The sequence below is a fragment of the Physeter macrocephalus genome, chromosome 14, assembly GCF_002837175.3.
Source record: "Physeter macrocephalus isolate SW-GA chromosome 14, ASM283717v5, whole genome shotgun sequence".
NCBI classification, from domain to species: Eukaryota; Metazoa; Chordata; class Mammalia; order Artiodactyla; family Physeteridae; genus Physeter; species Physeter macrocephalus.
This window is the reverse complement of record NC_041227.1, coordinates 58,779,675-58,796,773: the sequence shown is the minus strand read 5'-3', so window position 1 is coordinate 58,796,773 and position 17,099 is coordinate 58,779,675. Positions and strand designations below refer to the sequence as shown.

Genomic DNA, 17,099 nt, shown 5'->3' with positions numbered 1-17,099 from the left:
CTGTTACAGTAGCCTTCCACCTGGCTGCCCAGCCTCAACCCCAGTTCTAGTCAATGTCAGTGTCCTGTGATGCTACCCCCAGTACTCTCTATTACCTTTTATATTTCCTTCCCAGCACAATTCCCTTTAATTTGTTGCTGTGTTTATTGTCTGTCTCTGCACCCAGCCCCCAACTAATCTGTAAGGTCCCTTAGGCAGGCTCCCTGTCTGACAGCTTCCTGCTCAGTCAGTCCCCAGTGCCTGGAACGGAGCCAGGAATGTGGCAGGCACTCCACACATGTGTTGACTGAATAAATGATTGAGTGATGTCAAAAAATGCCTGGTACTAACCAGGACAAAGAGAGGTTCCACCAGCTCAGGCTGTCACTAGGCATAACGACAGTGTTGAATGAATGAATGAATGAATGAACGAATGGGTGACTGGGGTGGACCGCAAGGTCCGGAGGCCTTCTGTGCCAGGGCATCACCTTGTGTAGTCCATGATGGTGTTGAGCCGGTGAGCAATGGTGAGGACGGTACAGTCGTCAAACTGCGTCCGGATGGTGGACTGAATGAGGTTGTCCGTTTCCAGGTCCACAGCCGCCGTGGCCTCATCCAACACAAGGATCTTCGTCTTCCTCAGCAGGGCCCGGGCCAGGCACACAAGCTGGCGCTGCCCAACGCTTGACCGGGAGAGAAGGACCAGGAAACAGTGTCAAAACCACCCTGACCCTGAGCCTAGGCCTGAACTGAGAGAAGGGAGAAGAGACACTGGGTGCTGCTTAGACCAGGAGAGCACTTCCACTCCCCACATCTGTGCCCATGGCAGACATCACTAATCGATCAGAACGGTCTTCCCGTTGAGCTAGAAGCAGGCTCAGAATCATTCTCAACACAGGGCTCAGAGGTGATATCCAAAATAACAGGTAGCAAAAATGATCCCATATCCATGCCTTCTGTGGGGCCCCTCACTGTGGACTTTGGACTCAGTCATGTGCCTGGCTTTGGCCAATGGGATGCTGGCAAACATAAGGCCGGCAGAGGCTTGAAATGGGAATGCACACCAGGCTTTGCTCACTCTTGCACCACTGCCATCACCATGACAATATGCCTGGGCCGGTCTGCTGGAGGATGAGGGACACATGGGGCAGAATCTAACTGCCCCCAGTAGAGGCCGAAGAGATCTGCCTACAGCCAGCAGCCACCACCCACGTGCGTGAGCCGAGACTAGCAGAGCTGCCTGGCTGACCGCCCCAGTGTGTGAGCGGTCACAGCTCTTGTTGAACACACCTGAGGTTTGGTGCTTGGTTGTCATGGTGATGGATAAGTGAAAGAGGCACGGGATCCCTGCTGCGCCAGGCATTAACACTTCAGTTGCTGGATCACGGGTGGATCCTGGGGAGCCTGGGAGACGGACCACGGCAGCTGGGGCAGTGGGTGGGGACAGGGAGGGCTCAGAGCAGCGCTATTTACTGACTGGAAGAGAAGCCTTTCCAAAGTTTAACAACTGATAGCCACTCTCCATTGAATGGACCTGGTGCAAGCAAGGAAGCGTTTTGGCCATCCTGGTTACACCTCATGGTAAAATGAGCCTAGACTGAAACCCATTTTAGATACTGAAACTGAGGGCCCAGGAGGTTAAGAGATAAACAGCTCACGTGGCAGAGCTGGGACTCAAACCCAGGTCTGAACCAGATGGAAATGGACAAAACCTACAAACGCCCTGATGGAGGGAGAGCTGAAGCTGAGGAAACCCGGTTGGGGCCTCACCCCCGCCTACCTGAGGTTCTCCCCGCCTTCTGCGCACTCGTGGTTCAGCTTATGGGGGAGGGCCGACACGAAGCCCTTCAGGTGGGCCAGCTCCAGAGACGTCCAAACCTCTTCGTCCGAATACTGGCTGAATGGGTCCAGGTTCATGCGGAGGGAACCCGAAAACAAAACGGGGTCCTGTTCGGAGGGAAGAGGACAGATGACATGTGAGGCTCATGTCAAGGTGGACACGGGTGGGGCAAAGAGGCGCAATGTAGAAAGTTCTTGCCAGAATTGTTCAAAATGGGGTTTCACAGTCCCTCAGAATCACCACTTCCGAAGATGTCAATAATGGGGGGGAAAAGCCTGGAAAACGCTGGGTTAAGTGAAATAAAATAGATTTCTTTCTTGCAAGATTTCCCAGAGCATTCAATATGCAAATGTGTTGGGAACTTTCGGGAAGGGAGATGCAGCATGGGCAATACCTAACTGCAAGGTACTTGGATTCCTCCCCATCCCGCCTCCAAATAAGAACCTTAGAAGAAATATAAGGCAAAACAACACTAAAAGGCAACGTATTAAGGAATCACCACCTACTGGCATCAGTCTAGAAAATTCATCGTTCTCGTCTAGCTCTTGGGAGGGTCAGAGATCCCTGTGCTGACCGACAGCTGGCAGAGAAGCCGGTATCTTAAATGGATCCTGTGAGATGCTCAGGAAGCTGCCTACTGGGTGGCAGGAGTGAAGGAATGAATGAAACCTGCTTAAGGCCCACTGTTATTTATGTGCTAAGAGGAGATTCCGTGAAGAAACATAGCATAATTCCAGTTAAAAAAAAAAAAAATCAAGAAAGTAACCAAGTAGGAATAAAGGTAGGTTTATCCTGAAAATACACACATGTCGCTTTCAGCGTGACCCAGCCCAGCCCATTGGCCCCACCTGGGGGATGATGGTGATCTTGAAGCGGAGGTCATGCAGGCCGATCTTGGCAATGTTGACATCGTCAATGATGATCTCTCCCTCGGCAGACTCGTTGATCCGAAACAATCCCAGGGTCAGGGATGACTTCCCGGCTCCTGTCCGCCCCACGATGCCAACCTGTGGGACAGGAAGGGCCCAGGGTGAGGTGGGAATGCTGCTATCTGGGGTTACCTCCTGCCCCATGGTGCCCTCATTTTAAGTACCAGCCCCAGAGCAATTCAGTCATCTGGTCAACCCACCTCCCACCATAGCCCCCACCCTTAGCAGCTTCCCAGAGACATTCCTTTAGGGGCTGTTTTGGCCAAAGGTGAAGAAGGACTCCCTTCTCTTTGCCAGCTCTTTTTAGAAATTAAAATTATAATCAGCCCTTTTTATAAGTTAGTTATTTTCAACTCAAGATAATATTAAGTAACAATCAGATTGTTCTGGTGAAATATCTGAGCTGTTGAAATATCTCAAAGGTTCAAGGAGATCCCCCTGCATCCCAGCTGAGTAAGCAGAAAGAGGTTAGGGATACGACCTGGCCTCTACTTATCCTCTCTTGAGGGAACTGGGCTCCCCATTTAATGGCCAATGATTGATGTTCCAGTTAGAACTCTCCCTTCTCATCTGGGCTCCGAAGAGGCCAGCTCCTCCACCCTCTGGCAGCAACTCACAGAGCAGAGTCTCATGATGTAACATAAGCCAGAAAGCGCCAGTGAGAACACCGCCCACTCTGTTCCTCCCCTTGTTATAAGCTGGAGAAATTCTCTCATGGGAACGGAACATTCTGAGCCTTGGGGTAAGAAGTTTAACAAATCCGTATGTTCAGAGATGAAACACTGTCTTCTGGCAAACGGCCAGGAGGACCCTTGGTCTCAGGGCAAGGATGTCTTCCAGGAACAGCAATACGTTCCAAAATTCTGTCCATTTCACATGTCCCTTGAGCCATCCCTAGTAGTGACGATGATGTCTTTCTGTTCTAGAGACTGCCAACTCAAATGCCTACGGGGCCGAGTGGGCACATGAATGGAGCAGGAAGGGACCAGTCGGGGAACTGGGAGGCTCATGTCTTGTCTAGAAAGAGCCAGGCAAGGAGGATGGGCCCAGTGTTGCCAGATGTTCTGATCTTTCAAGAAAAGCAGGAAATGGATTTTTATATAAAACATTCCAGATTTTTCAACATTTGCAACTTAGATTTCTTTCAAAACGTATCTGTGGGCTTCCTTTGGCCCTTGGCCTACCAGTCTGCAACCCTGCTGGGACACTCTCTGAGCAGCTTTTACTTCCATAAGTTCCTCCCCAAAAGGCCACTCCACTCTGTGGTTTGGGACAGGGACAGACTGGGAAAATGACGAAGCTCATTTCATCTGCCTGGTGGCAACCTACGCCCGACCGTGAACTGGTGGCGGTCAAAGCGGGCCCACCTTCTCCCCTCCATCGATGGTGACGTTGATGTGTTTGAGAACCAGGTCCAGGTCCTCTCGGTAACGCAGGCCATAGTCTCGGAACTCCACTCGGCCCACCTGGGGCCAGTTGCTGGGGGGTGCCATCTCCTGGATTCGCCAGGGAGCCTGCAATCACAGTGGGTGGTGGGGTGGGGTTCAGGAGTCTGAAGTCCATCTCATGTGCCCTAAGGCTCTGTGAGAGCGGCCTCCATGACCCCTCTGACCACACGGCCCTCTCTCTCACTCACTATGCGCCCCACACTGAATTCTGGACTGTTCCATGAACACCCACACCTGTTGCTTCAGGGTCTTTGCACTTGCGGCTTCTTTTGCCTGAAGTGCTCTTCCCCAAACTACCCTCTAGACCTGCTCACCTGCTGCAGATCTCAGGTCAAGGAGACCACCCTCCTAGCCCTGGGCCCGTCTCTCCCCTTGCCCCCTCCATTTTCCTTCAGAGCACTTACCCACCTCCTAGCATTTTAAGTACATATTTGCTTGTTCTGTCACCCACGCCCACTGGACATCCCCCTCTATGAAGACAGGTTCTTTTATTCGTTCACTGTTATATCCCAGGGCCCAGAGCACATAGTAGGTGTTCAATAAACACTCATGGACTGAATCAATGAATGGTCTTCTCTAGACAGACACAAGTGTAAAGGTGAGATACTCCAATGGCTTCTAAGGTCTGGATGGCACACAGTAAAAGCAGCAGCTAACTCTTGAAGGTCACTCTATCACATTATCTCGCTTAATCCTCAGTACAATCCCACGAGTGGGGTCTTTCCTATCCCCAGTTTACATATGAGGAAACTGAAACACAGAGAGAGAAAGCAACTTGCCTGGGGTCACACAGCCCCTATTTCTGAAAAGCTGCTTAGTTCAGTTCAGCATTTCCTGAGGTCTACACCTGGATGTGCTCTGGGCCAGGCTCAGGGCTATCTTCAGGGAAGGAGAGGAATGGTGAGGGCAATAAAAGAGAAAGTCCATCCTTTCTCGCCCATAAACTTCTTACGTTAATTTTTTTTTTTACACCCTTTATATAAATAAGGGGACATGCTATAAGAACACAGAGGGGACTGGAGAGAAGTGGGTGGAGCTTTCTACCTATAAATAAATATCATGAATACATATATTTTAATAGTGGTAGGACTCTGGTGCTCTTTCTCCTGTCTTTTTCAAATATGCTCTTATTCTAAAAGTATAAAAATAAATAATTAAAAGTAGTAAAATAAGTAAAGTATTTTTTAAAGTAAATTAAATTGAATTTCACACTTTAAACGGGTGAACTGCGTGGCATATGAATTACATCTCGAAAGCTTTTATAAAAATAAATAAATAGATAAATTCAGTATAGGGTGGGAAACTCCTGGTGTAATGTGCTCTTATTTCCACAGGGGGCGCTCACACCATTCTGACAGATGCTCTCTAATGAAGCGGGCCCTGGTTCACCAAGTCAGAGCATTAAAGGACCTGGGGTAGTTCACCTCTGTAAATCCTCAAGACAGAGTCTAACCAGGGTCACTTTGGTCTCATTCCCAAGGGGCATTTTCTTGGAATAAAGTGCGGCATAAAGGCACACACCCAAATCCTGGGTCTGCCATTTACCGGCCATGTGATCTTAGGCAAGCAACTTAACCTCTCTCCATCCACTTCCTCACCGGCAAAATGGGGATAACAGTAGAATGTGAGTTATAAGGCTGTGTAAAGAATAAATGAATTATTCTATGTAAAATGTTTAGTACAAGCCCTGACACCCGACAAGAGCACAATATGTGTGTCCCTATTACTACTATTATTGGTAGTAGTGGGGATGGTGGTATCTCCAGGCATCACTGCTATTACCATTATTAACACTACTACTGCTATTCGGAGGTGGTGTGTGGGCAGAATAAGGCAGTTATTAGGGGAAACATGGCACCAAAGCCTGGAGACTTGGGTCCTACTCCCAGCTGTCCCACGGACCATGTGTGACCTCGGACCAGCCATCATCCCTCCCTACATGCCTTTTTCTTCCACCTATAAAATGAGGACTTGGGTTAAATAAATGCAGGGTTTCCCAAACTTTGGTCAATTCCTTACCAATAACATGATTTTTGCAATATCCATGTACTGATTCTCTTGTTCCTGACTTTTAATATTTTTAAACAACTCATTTGTATTTAATTTTTAAACTTATTTAAAGAGAAAATTAGTACGATTCATTTTCCATAGTGTAAGTGCCCCCCGGCAAAATACATAACAAATAACAGAAGATTATTTTTGACAGATAGAGGTTGCCTGTTGAAGGCCCACATGGTAGGACTCAAAGGATTCTTTTGGGTAAAAGCCACACTGAAGATCATGGCCAAGAGGTCAGGCCGGGGGCTTGCTTTACCTCCTTCTCAGTCTCTGAATACTCCTTGAGTCTCTCCACGGCCACAATGTTGGTCTCCATCTCGGACGACATCCGAACAAGCCAGTTCAAGTATGTGGTGACCTGTGAGTGGAAGAGTCACATGGAGCTTCTAGAGTGAGCGAGAGTTGCTTTATTTCCATGAAGTCATTATTAATTATGAAATGTTTCAGATAACAAAGGTACAGAAAACAGCAACCCCACATACTGTAGCCAGACTTCCTACATTGTGTCTCTTAAGCAAGCACCACATGTCAAAATAACCCAGGGGCCACACAAGTAATCAGAAAGGAAATGAAGAGATATTTTGAACCAGATGATAAGAAGAAAACACAATGTATCAAAATTTGGGAGATGCAGCTAAAGCAGTGCTTCAAGGGAAATTTACAGGATTAAGTACATTTCTCTTGTAGCTGGGGGTATCCTCTCATGCCATCAAGGACTCTCCTTGGCTGATGGGGGAATCAGAGCCACACATCTAATTTCTCTCCTGCTCCAGTCGGTCACTGGGCTCTAGACCTGCTCCTCAAACTCTACTTGGCCCTCTTTCCTCTCCCCCACTCCCACAGAGATCCAAAGCAAAGGTCCAAAAACCTGACAATTGGCTCCCCATTAAGAGAACTGGAAAATCCACCTGAGAGCACCCCCTCTTACCTGCAGTGAGTAAGACACTGAGAGGCCCACCAAGCCAGCACTGAGACTGTGCCGGGAGATCACTGCAAACAGGGCGGCAAACAGGACAATGCAGTTGCCTACACACTCCAGCCGCACAGCCAGCCACCTACGTGGAGACACAGGCAGAGGGACACACACACACACACACACCGAGTCAGCTTTTCAGGGACTTGATTTCCAGCTGGGGGGGGCGGGGGGGGGGTGGCCACTTTGCTAACTGAAATAATTCCCCGATAGTTCCTGAGAGAGGCCTCGTTTGCCCTGCTCGTGGGACATGGGGAAGGAGGGCCGAAGGAACACGATTTCAGGAATTCCTCACTAATCTGGCAACCCCAGGAACTAAAATAGAGTTCTCCAGAAGTGACCTTTCCAGAAAACTGGAGCTTGCCTTTTTAAGAACCAACTTTTTCTCACTGAAACCTTTAAAATATACACCCATGTGTGCGTTTTTTAAAAATATGTCCCAGAAAATTCCTAAATACTAAGAAATCATCAGCTCTAAGAGGCACCCCCTGATTTAAAATAACTTTCTTCTTGGCAGGAGAGGGGGAGGTGGGAGTGAGAGATAAACCACCATTTTCAACACAGCCAAAGGGTTCCCAGACCCAGGTCACCCTCATTTCAGAAACATTAAAATGCATTACCTTACCTTTAAAATATAACCAGGTTTACTGGTTTAAATAGCTAACTTTTATAAGATATCACATAGGAACATTATTTTAATGTTTTAAAATGTAAAGCATTCTAGACAAGACAGTATTACCAATATTTTTTCCACTACAGCGTTAAGATCCACGTGACTGGTCCTCAGGGTGTGAGCTATTCCCACACACACCCAGATTTTGACAAACTCCCTAAAAATTCTTCAAGGGAAGGCAGGGTTCTCTCCAGTAATTCACAATCTCCCTGCCCAGTCTTACACGATGGGATTACATTGTGCACAGTGGGTCATTTCCAGGGTGCTATTACCCCTCCCCAGAGTTTTCCATCCCACGTCTCAAAAAATACATCAGGATGTAAGCAAGTGAGGAGGATACGTTTCCAGATGCGTCAATAATTAGCAAACTCCTACCCCCTTTTTTTGATTGATGATATTTAATCATTCTTGATCCCCCAAATGGCAATTTCACACGGTTCAACCTAATATAAGCAAATTGCTTCCAACACTCATCACACAGGGGTGGTGTGATGAGAAGCATGGCACAAAAACAACTCAACAGCTGAGGCTGCCGTCACTGATGATCCTGTAACACCAGGACAACAGCTAAAGGATGGTTCCTGCAGTATCTTCTGACCCCAGAAGAACTCTGTCCCTGCACTCCAATGCCCCTGGAGCTGCGTGCTGACCGTGCTCCTTTCTGCTTTTAATGGTTATACTGTCCTCTCCTCGCACCGAGTCTATGGCTCCACAGCCTCATCCAGGAACCAAGAGGCTCCCCCTGGCCCCTCCCACGGCCCCACGCCCACCTGTTGGCCACGATGCTGGGGTAATAGGCCTTCTGGTTCTCGTCCACCTTCAGGTCGCTCTGGCGGATGAAGCGCTCCTGTTCCTCGAAGGCGCGGATGACGCTGACCCCCAGCAAGGTCTCGTTGAAGTGGGAATAAACCGGCGAGCGGCTGACCGACTCGAGGCGCTTCAGCTGCCGGGAGGAGGCCACGTAGAACCTCTGTGGGAGAGGACAGACGGGGAGTGGGCGAGGGTCCCCCATCCCAGCCTCCCAGGGCTGCGCTGGAGAACGTCTGGATCCTTCCAGGGGCGAAATGTTGGAGCTGGGCTGCTCTCGGCAGGTTGTCCCGACTCAGCCGGCGAACGGCAGGCACAGCGCCCCCCATACTGCCGGTGGTGGTGATGATAATAGCTAACGCTGACGTGGAGCCCAGCATCCTAGGATTGTTTTAAGTTCTTTTACATATATCAGCTCATGCAGTCCTCACCAAAAACCTACGAGGTGCTCATTCCAGTTTCACAATGAGTAAACTAAAGACAACCTCTTCCCTAAGGTCGTGTGGCTAGGAAGCGGCAGAGCTAGGATTTGAACCCCGTCAAAGTGCTAACCTCAGCACTGCCTGGCCCCTCTGATACCACTGACCTCTAGGGTTTATGGACCCTGCAGTGTGGCTTTATGACAACCAGACCTCAGTGCAAACCCTGCCTCCACCCGTCCCCATGGACAGTGACCACATCCGCTCTGCTCCTGCCCTAACCCCAGGCATTCAGCTCGTTAGAGATGGTCAACAAGATGCAGTCGCTCACTGGAAGTGCTGAGGAGCTGTGACACAGGCTGGACTGGTCACCTGAAGACACCTCTATTCTCCTGGACGTGCTGCAGATGGAACGCTGCTTCAACAACAGCAGAGTCGGGCAAGCAGACACAGGGTGCTCAGGGACATGGCCTCCTGCCTCCTGGCCTGCGTCGGGTGCCCTGGGCCATTCTGGGGGCAGAGACCTTCCACGGAGAGCACTGAACAGAACAGGTGGCTCTGACAGGGCCTCCAAGGTCAGCCACTTCTTTCTGGATGGCAGCTCATGTGGTCATTTGAACTGCAAGCTGGGCAGCCTTCTGGGGCTCCAGAAACTCTGAAAACTCACCCAGGGACCATACCAACCAGGGCCATCTCAGAACAGTGGTTCTGACAATCCCTGCACACAGTCAGATGCTATCTCCTCCTCTGGCGGCAAAATGAAATCCAGACCTCCTGCCTGGCTCGAGGCCCCCCCAGCATCCGTCCCCATTACCCTCTCCTGGAATCACCTCCTCTCCCTGGCTTTCTTTCATCCTGGGTGGAAACAGTTCTAAAACATTTTACCTGCTCAATTTATTCCACTTGTCATGTCCTCAGAATTTTATTTCCTCTAAAAAGCTAACCTGAGATTTATTTTTGTTAAGGAATAGCTTGATTTTGAAAAAGTAATTATTAGCTTTCCTTTTCAGCTCTGTTCCAGGAGACATAATGCACCTCGTGGACTCACCTTACTCTTCCAGAGACCAAGACAGTGCCTGGTCTCATGAGTGAAAATAACTGCCCGACACACAGTTGCCCTGTGCCAGGCAGCGGGCTGAGAGCCGAGACACTAAGACGTGTGCCGGGTAATTTTCACGGATGCCAAACAATTCCACGGGCAGAAATGCCTTATTCCAGCAATGTGGAAGCCCAAACAGAATTCCACATCATCTTACCTCTTACATTCCTCTTTCTAACATGACTTGCTTTTAAGTTAAAACAGTAATGTATATCCATTTTTCAAAAGCTTGGAGTGATATAGACAGAAAGATTAGATAAACATTACATTAAGTCCACAATCCAGAGATAAGAACTATTCAGATTTCAGTGTATAACCTTTTAGATCTTTTCCCGAGAGAGAGAGAGAGAGAGAGAGAGAGACAGAGAGAGAGAGAACACATACCCTTACACACATATACCCTTAAAAGCCACTTTTTGAGATGCAACTTACATCCACTGGAAAGTGCACTAAATCTTTACAGCTTTATGGATTTTATGTTTATCTACACCTGCATAGCCACTACCTGATCAAAATCTAGAAGATTTATCTTGTGTCCTCTCACAGTCAATACCCCTTATAGCCACTACTCTGACTTTTACCACATCGTACTTGCCTGTTCTTCAACTTCATAAAAACACAATCACACAAATGTACTCGTCTGTGTTTGGCTTCTTTCGATCAACATAGTATCTCTGAGATTCATCCTCCTTGTGTGTATTAGCAGTTCATTCCTTTTCACTGCTGAGTCATTGTATAAATATACCACAATGTATGTCTCCATCCTCCTGTGATGGACATTTGGGGCTATTAGGAATCAAGATGCTAAGAACATTCTAGCTTTTTTTTTTTTTTTTTTTTGCTTGATAGATTCTCTTCTTTTGCATATCCACTGAGGACTGAGACTGCTGGGTTATAGGACAAGCGTATATTCAGTTGAAAGCCATTAAAAAACTAAATTCCCTCATAATCTCAACCCTTAGAAAGGCAATGTTTTCATTTTTGTGCCTCTCTTTCCAGTCCTGCCCACACCCATTATGCACTTCGTCTTAGTTATAATGACAGTGTGCTGACAACATGATCCTTTGCTAACTTCATTCCCTTTGTTGTTTAAAAATAAAATTGTTGGTGTCGCAACAGTGTCTTCCCAATTCTCCCGTTAAAGGCACATAACATTCCATTACCCAGTTGTTCCGTGGTGTGCTCAAGGCCCTGCTACTGGCAGATATCTGAGCTGCCTCAAACGTCACATTTGGCCCATTTTGTTCTCTTGAATTGGGTCCTTCAGGAAATTGTCCAGCCAGGGTATGAACTCGGATAACATTTTTGGTAAATACAGCTGGATGACTTTCCAGAAAAGCTGGCACCAATTTAAAGAGAACACAGCGAGGGTCCGGGACCTGCTCTGATTCCACCTTTGTTCACACTCACCAGTCACTGGGCCACAGTGTGGGAGGGTTTGGGCGCTGGCTGACTGGGCCAAGGCCTCCCAGGGCCCACACGAACAGGCCACACAGAGTGCAGTTTGAGGTATGGAGCACCTCGTGGTTTCTTACTCGTATTTTGTGCAGCAGTCATTACGCTCCCATCTAAACAGCAGTCCCCCACTAGCAACTGTGCTGCAGCTAACCTCTCAGAGGCAGGAAAGCACAATGCAGCACTGCAGTTACCAGCAAGAGCTTTCGAATCGGGCACGAGTTCACATTCCCAGCTCCACCACTTGGGCCTTAACATGCTCATCGGTCAACTGGAAGCACCACAGCTGATGTTGACTCAGCTGTCAAATGCTCCCTTGCCCTGTTCCCCTTCCTCAAGCTTATTTTCTGAAATAGAAATGTGATGGCTGGAGCTCCAGCAGCCAACTTGGACCGTGAGACCAACTTAAGAACGGAAGGCAAAGACGATAGAACAACACCCCCTCCCCCCACCCCCCCAAAAAAAACCCACAGTGAAGGAGTCTGGGATATTAACAAACTCATGGAGCTGCCACACCAGCCCTGAATAGCCTACCTCAAGATTTCTATTACAAGGGAAAAAAATATTTAAGTTGCTGTTATTCATGTCTTCATTATCTGCAGGGGACTTAGGACCTAAAGAATTTCATACTTAAAGGAATTTTCATAATAAAGATGCCTTTATGGCTATAGCTTATTTTCTTTTCTAACTTACAGCTTTAAAAAAAACCCTTGTTATTAGGAAAAAAGGATATTTGGTTATTGCAAGCTAAAAACAATCAACTTAGATATTCAAAACTGACAAAAATAAATCTAACCCTCCTCCAGCACATCCTCCACAGCCCCACACTGAGGAAACATAAAACAAAGGGAGCCCTGTGCTCACATGGAGAGTGATACAGAGCTGGGCTCGTCCTGGACCCTAAGACCCCACCTCTTACCTGGACAAGGAAGTAGATGAGGCCCAGGGGCGGGATGATGACGGCCGCCATGGGAGTGGCCAGCAGGATGATGATGCAGGCGCCAATGACATTGAACAGGGAGCCCATGAACATCTTGATGACCTGCGGGATCATCGAGTCCACCGTGTCCAGCTCCTTGGAGAAGCGGTTCACCAGGTTCCCGCTGGGGGTCCGCTCGAAGAAGCTCATGGGCGACCTGAGGACGTTATGCAGCAGGTCCAGGTGCAGGCGGCGCGAGGCGAAGATGCCCCCAACGGACACCACCATGGAGTAGCCGAACACCGTGATACCTACAAACACTCTCGCGTTAAATTCCACGATGGGAGAGGGACCGAGCTGAGGGCAGGGACGAGTGGCCATGTGACCATGTGGACCAAGCAGCCTGGACTCCCAGCTTCTAATAACAATAATAATGGTGGCAACTATTAATCGAGCACTTAGTATGCACAAACCTCACTGTGTGAGTTTTACATGCATCTAATCCTTATGAGGACCCTGTATAAGTTCTATTAGTACTCATGCCACAGGTAAGGAAATTGAAGCTCAGATAGGTGAATTCCTTTGCCCTCGATAGACTCAGCCAATCAGAAGCAGAGCTGGGGTTCCAGTGGCAGCAGCCTGCTCCAGCATCATGCTCTTAATCTGTATGCCACATCCTCTAGACCAGCGCCGTACAACAGAACTTTCTGTGATAATGGAAATGGTATGTATCTGTGCTGTCCCATGTGGTAGCCACTAGCGACATGCGACTAGTAAGCATTTGTCATATAGCTAGTGTAACTCTATAACTGATATTTTAATTTTATTTAATTTTTATGAACTGAAATTCAAATAGCCACATGAGGCCGGTGGCTACCATACTGGACAGCACAGCTCTGGAACACACACTGCTGCTCTGAGTCCTGGTCAACATCACACCCTCTCTGTGCTCTATCTCCTCTTAATTATAATCTGAAGGCCACAGACCCTAGCCCTTTGAGGGAGTTTTAGGGATTAAGACATTTAAGAACTCCATGCCTGCTCTTCTGGTTTTTTCAAAGCCGTCTCTCGGAGATCATGAGACATTTATGGTCCCTCCAAACAAGCCAAGGGCACCCTTTCTGTTCAGAGAGGTGATTTCGCAGGGATAGAGAGGCTTCGATCTTGGTCTCCTTGATCAAAGAAGGAAGCCATGAGGCAGCGGCCAGGACAACAGACTCTGAGCCAAATCCCATCGCTGCCACTCACCAGCCATGGGACCTTCCTTAAGTCACTTAACCTCTCTGCACCTCACTTTCTTCAACTGTAAAATGGGGACAATGATACATCTTGTAGCACTGCTGAACGTAAAGGGCCCACCTGGCAATGTGCGTGGTACACAAGAAGTGCTCAAAATGCAGAATGTATACACTTATTTATCATAAAAACATCATTTTTATGAACACATAGCTCAGGGACCATGTAGCGTGGTGGTGAAGAGGATGGGTTCTGAGCCACACCGCCTTGCTCAATGCCAGCTGTGCCATGTATTAGCTTCATGACTTTGGGCAACTTACTTAACCCCTCTGGGCCTCAGTTTCTGCATCTCTAAAATGGGGAAAGCATTAGCTCCTACCTCATGTGATTGCTGCAAAAGTAAAATAAATTAAAACACCTTAAAGTGTTTAAAACAGAACCAGGCACCAAGTAAGTGCTCAGTAAACATTAGCTATGACTATTAACGCTGCTGTGTCTAGGTACCTTCATGGGACCACAGGAAGGGTATATGCAGGCTCTCTCAACTTCCTCACTATTAACATCTGGGGCTGGAACATGCTCTGCTGTGGAGGCTGTGCTGTGCACTGCAGGATGTTTAGCAACATTCCTGGTCTCTAGATGCCAGTAGCACCCACCCCTACTCTGAAGCTGTGCCAACTCTAAGTATCGCTAGATATTGCTAAATGTCCTCTGAGGACAACACTGCCTGCGTTATGAACCACTAGTATAAACTAATTCCCACCTTTAGGCAGCAGGTAAAAGTCCACAAATAAGACTTTACAGAAACACCATTACCCTGCCAGAACAATAACAGGCAAGGGCCCTTGGTTGCCTTCTATTTCTCAACTTTCCTCATCTGTAAAATGGGCACATTGGAGCTCCCCTCCCCTCTGTCTCCTAGGGCCACACGAAACAGAGCATTCGAGAAACATTCATTCTACAAATACCTCAGTGTCTATTACGTGAGAGTTACTATTCATGTGTGTTTGGTTTATGGGCCTGCAAAACCCTGACAAGTTGGGGGACCCAATCTTATAACAAGACATGGAAGTGGCTCCAAGTGCCAACAGCAGGTGGGGGGCAGGGAGGCCCACCTTGAGAAATGCCCAGGGCTCCATAGATGCTCAGCCGGACTTTCGTGTGCTCCTGGGTCCCATTGACGATGGGGTCATCAGTCCAGAGACTGAGCCAATAGTTAGAGGCCAGAGAAGCAACGTGGTTACACAGGAAAAGGAAGATGCTCAGAAAGGAGATGAAAAGTCCTATCGCCTTCATGTAGTCCCAGTACACGGAGAGCTTGACCTGAGACCAGGGAGAGAAGGCATCTTACAGAATGCACCCACCAGCCATGCCCACCCAAGGCCAGGAACTTCAACAGACCCTGTGGTCCAGCCCCCTAACCTGTGCTCATGCCTACGAGCCCCTCCCCTTTAGTTCCTGGGCAAAGAAGTCATCAGCAGCAAAGTCAAGGTTTCTGCCCTCATGGAGCTTCCAGTCAAGCGGCAAGACAGGCTTTCAACAAATCACTGCCCAGATAAATGCATAATCCCAGAGAAGGGCTGGAAGTGGTACATGATTTCATACGAGTATAAAACTGGGCATCCTGACCTAACCCAGGGTGGGGAGGTATCAGAGGAGGTTCTCCCTAAGGAAGGGACATCAAAGAATTAACCAGGTGAAAATGGAAAAAAGGCACTCCAGGCGGAGGGACCAGCATGTGCAAAGGCCCTGACTTAGGAGGGAACCTGAAAGGAGGAAAGGATGGCTGGAGCAACATGAGGCTGAAGAACAGGGAGCGGCCAGACCACACAGGGCCTGAGAGATCCTGTCCAGGATTCCGATTTTTACTCCAGGACCATCAGGAAGCCATCAAAGAGTCTGAAGAAAATGGGACATGTTGCCTAGCACCCACGACCAAGTGTCACATCCCCCTCACCCGCCCCAGTCCTCTGAACACCCGACACCAATTCCTCCCAATCGCAACTGGCCTCCCATTGCTCAGCCCGTTTCCCAACTCCACCAGGTGGCAGCTGGGGGCTTCTTTCACTCCTATATCCCTATGGAGCCCAGCATGGGGGCTACGTAAGTACGTGTAGCCACTCAAAGGGTGGCTGAACACCACAGACAGGGACAATGGGCTTTGGGCCAGCCCCACACCCAACCCGCTTGGCGTGGTTTCAACAAACTCCAGGTATCTTTCCCTGTGTGTGTGCTCATTGTCACATCAGGCTTTTCATGCTGAATTTTGGGTCATAAAGATCATCTGTTTGAGGTGCAGTCTGGTTAAAAGGAAGCAGGTGGAAGAACAGAGGTCCAAGATATAACTGGGTGCTTCCTTTTGATTTTTACTTTCCAAGTCTCTGCTCTTCAAACTGAAAGAGTGGGGAGGGGGTGTAAGAATAAAGAACGTGTTTATCTCACCACCTGGCCCCCTCATGCAGCTGAGCTGCCTGCTGACCCCGAGGTGCTCTGCAGAACTTGGGACCCTTCCTCATGAGCAGAGGAACAAGGTGGGCATAGGAGTCAGAAGTGACCGGGGTGGGCTAAGCCCAGCTCCGCTCCTGTTCAGACTTCGGCAAGTTACAAGCCCCCAGGTCTTGGTTTTCCTTGCATGTAGAATGCGGATACTGGCGGGGACCCACCTGCTCTGGGTGGTGTGGGGATTAAGTGAGGATTAAATGGGACTGGCACCTCTGGCCCTTCCTTCTCAAGTCCTTGATTCTGGGTCATTTCTCTGGCTCCCTGGAGGGTCACTAAGAGCAAGGGAGGAAGACACCCTACAGCCACCTCTGCCCCCGGCCACAGGTGTGACCAAGATGAGGTAAGGAGCTGGAAACAGAGGGCCCGGGAAATTCTGGATGTGTCCAGGTAGATCTGACAGAACAGTGCCCCAACTCTGCTCATTCCCGTATCACCTTTCATAGGTTCGTTTTTATTTGTGTACTTTTTTTAAACTTATTTTTAAAACACTACTCCCTATTAAAAAAAATAACCACTTTAATTTTAAAAATAAACTTTGCATCACTACCATAAACAGAAAATTGACACTTGCCCAAAACAGATGATCATAAAAAAACACAGTAAAACAAGAGCTTGAAACCTGCTCTCCTTGTTACAAAGAGAAGTTTGTGACTGTTAGTGCTGTAGATGGAATGTTCCGTTCGTGTCTCCTCCCGAATTTGTATATTGAAATCCTAATCCCCCCCCACCCCCGTCCATGTGACAGTATTAGGAGGTGGGGCC

The 17,099-nt window shown here is 48.4% G+C and overlaps 1 protein-coding gene across 9 annotated transcripts in view; it reads right to left on the bottom strand.

Moving 5' to 3' along the window:
• ABCC1 (ATP binding cassette subfamily C member 1 (ABCC1 blood group)) overlaps positions 1–17,099 on the bottom strand; it is a 162,165-nt gene that overhangs the window by 17,333 nt on the left and 127,733 nt on the right. For all 9 annotated transcript variants that reach the window (XR_003682852.2, XR_003682853.2, XR_003682854.2 and 6 more), the window contains 9 exons: positions 14,951–15,158; positions 12,600–12,910; positions 8,671–8,870; positions 7,183–7,309; positions 6,511–6,612; positions 4,116–4,262; positions 2,668–2,826; positions 1,760–1,926; positions 468–662 (listed from right to left, as the gene is read on the bottom strand). Coding sequence is in view for 5 of the 9 variants with exons in the window: in XM_028498745.2 (XP_028354546.1) it covers positions 468–662; positions 1,760–1,926; positions 2,668–2,826; positions 4,116–4,262; positions 6,511–6,612; positions 7,183–7,309; positions 8,671–8,870; positions 12,600–12,910; positions 14,951–15,158 (1,616 nt within the window). In the remaining 4 variants the exon portion in view is untranslated. The remainder of the gene's footprint in view (positions 1–467; positions 663–1,759; positions 1,927–2,667; positions 2,827–4,115; positions 4,263–6,510; positions 6,613–7,182; positions 7,310–8,670; positions 8,871–12,599; positions 12,911–14,950; positions 15,159–17,099) is intronic.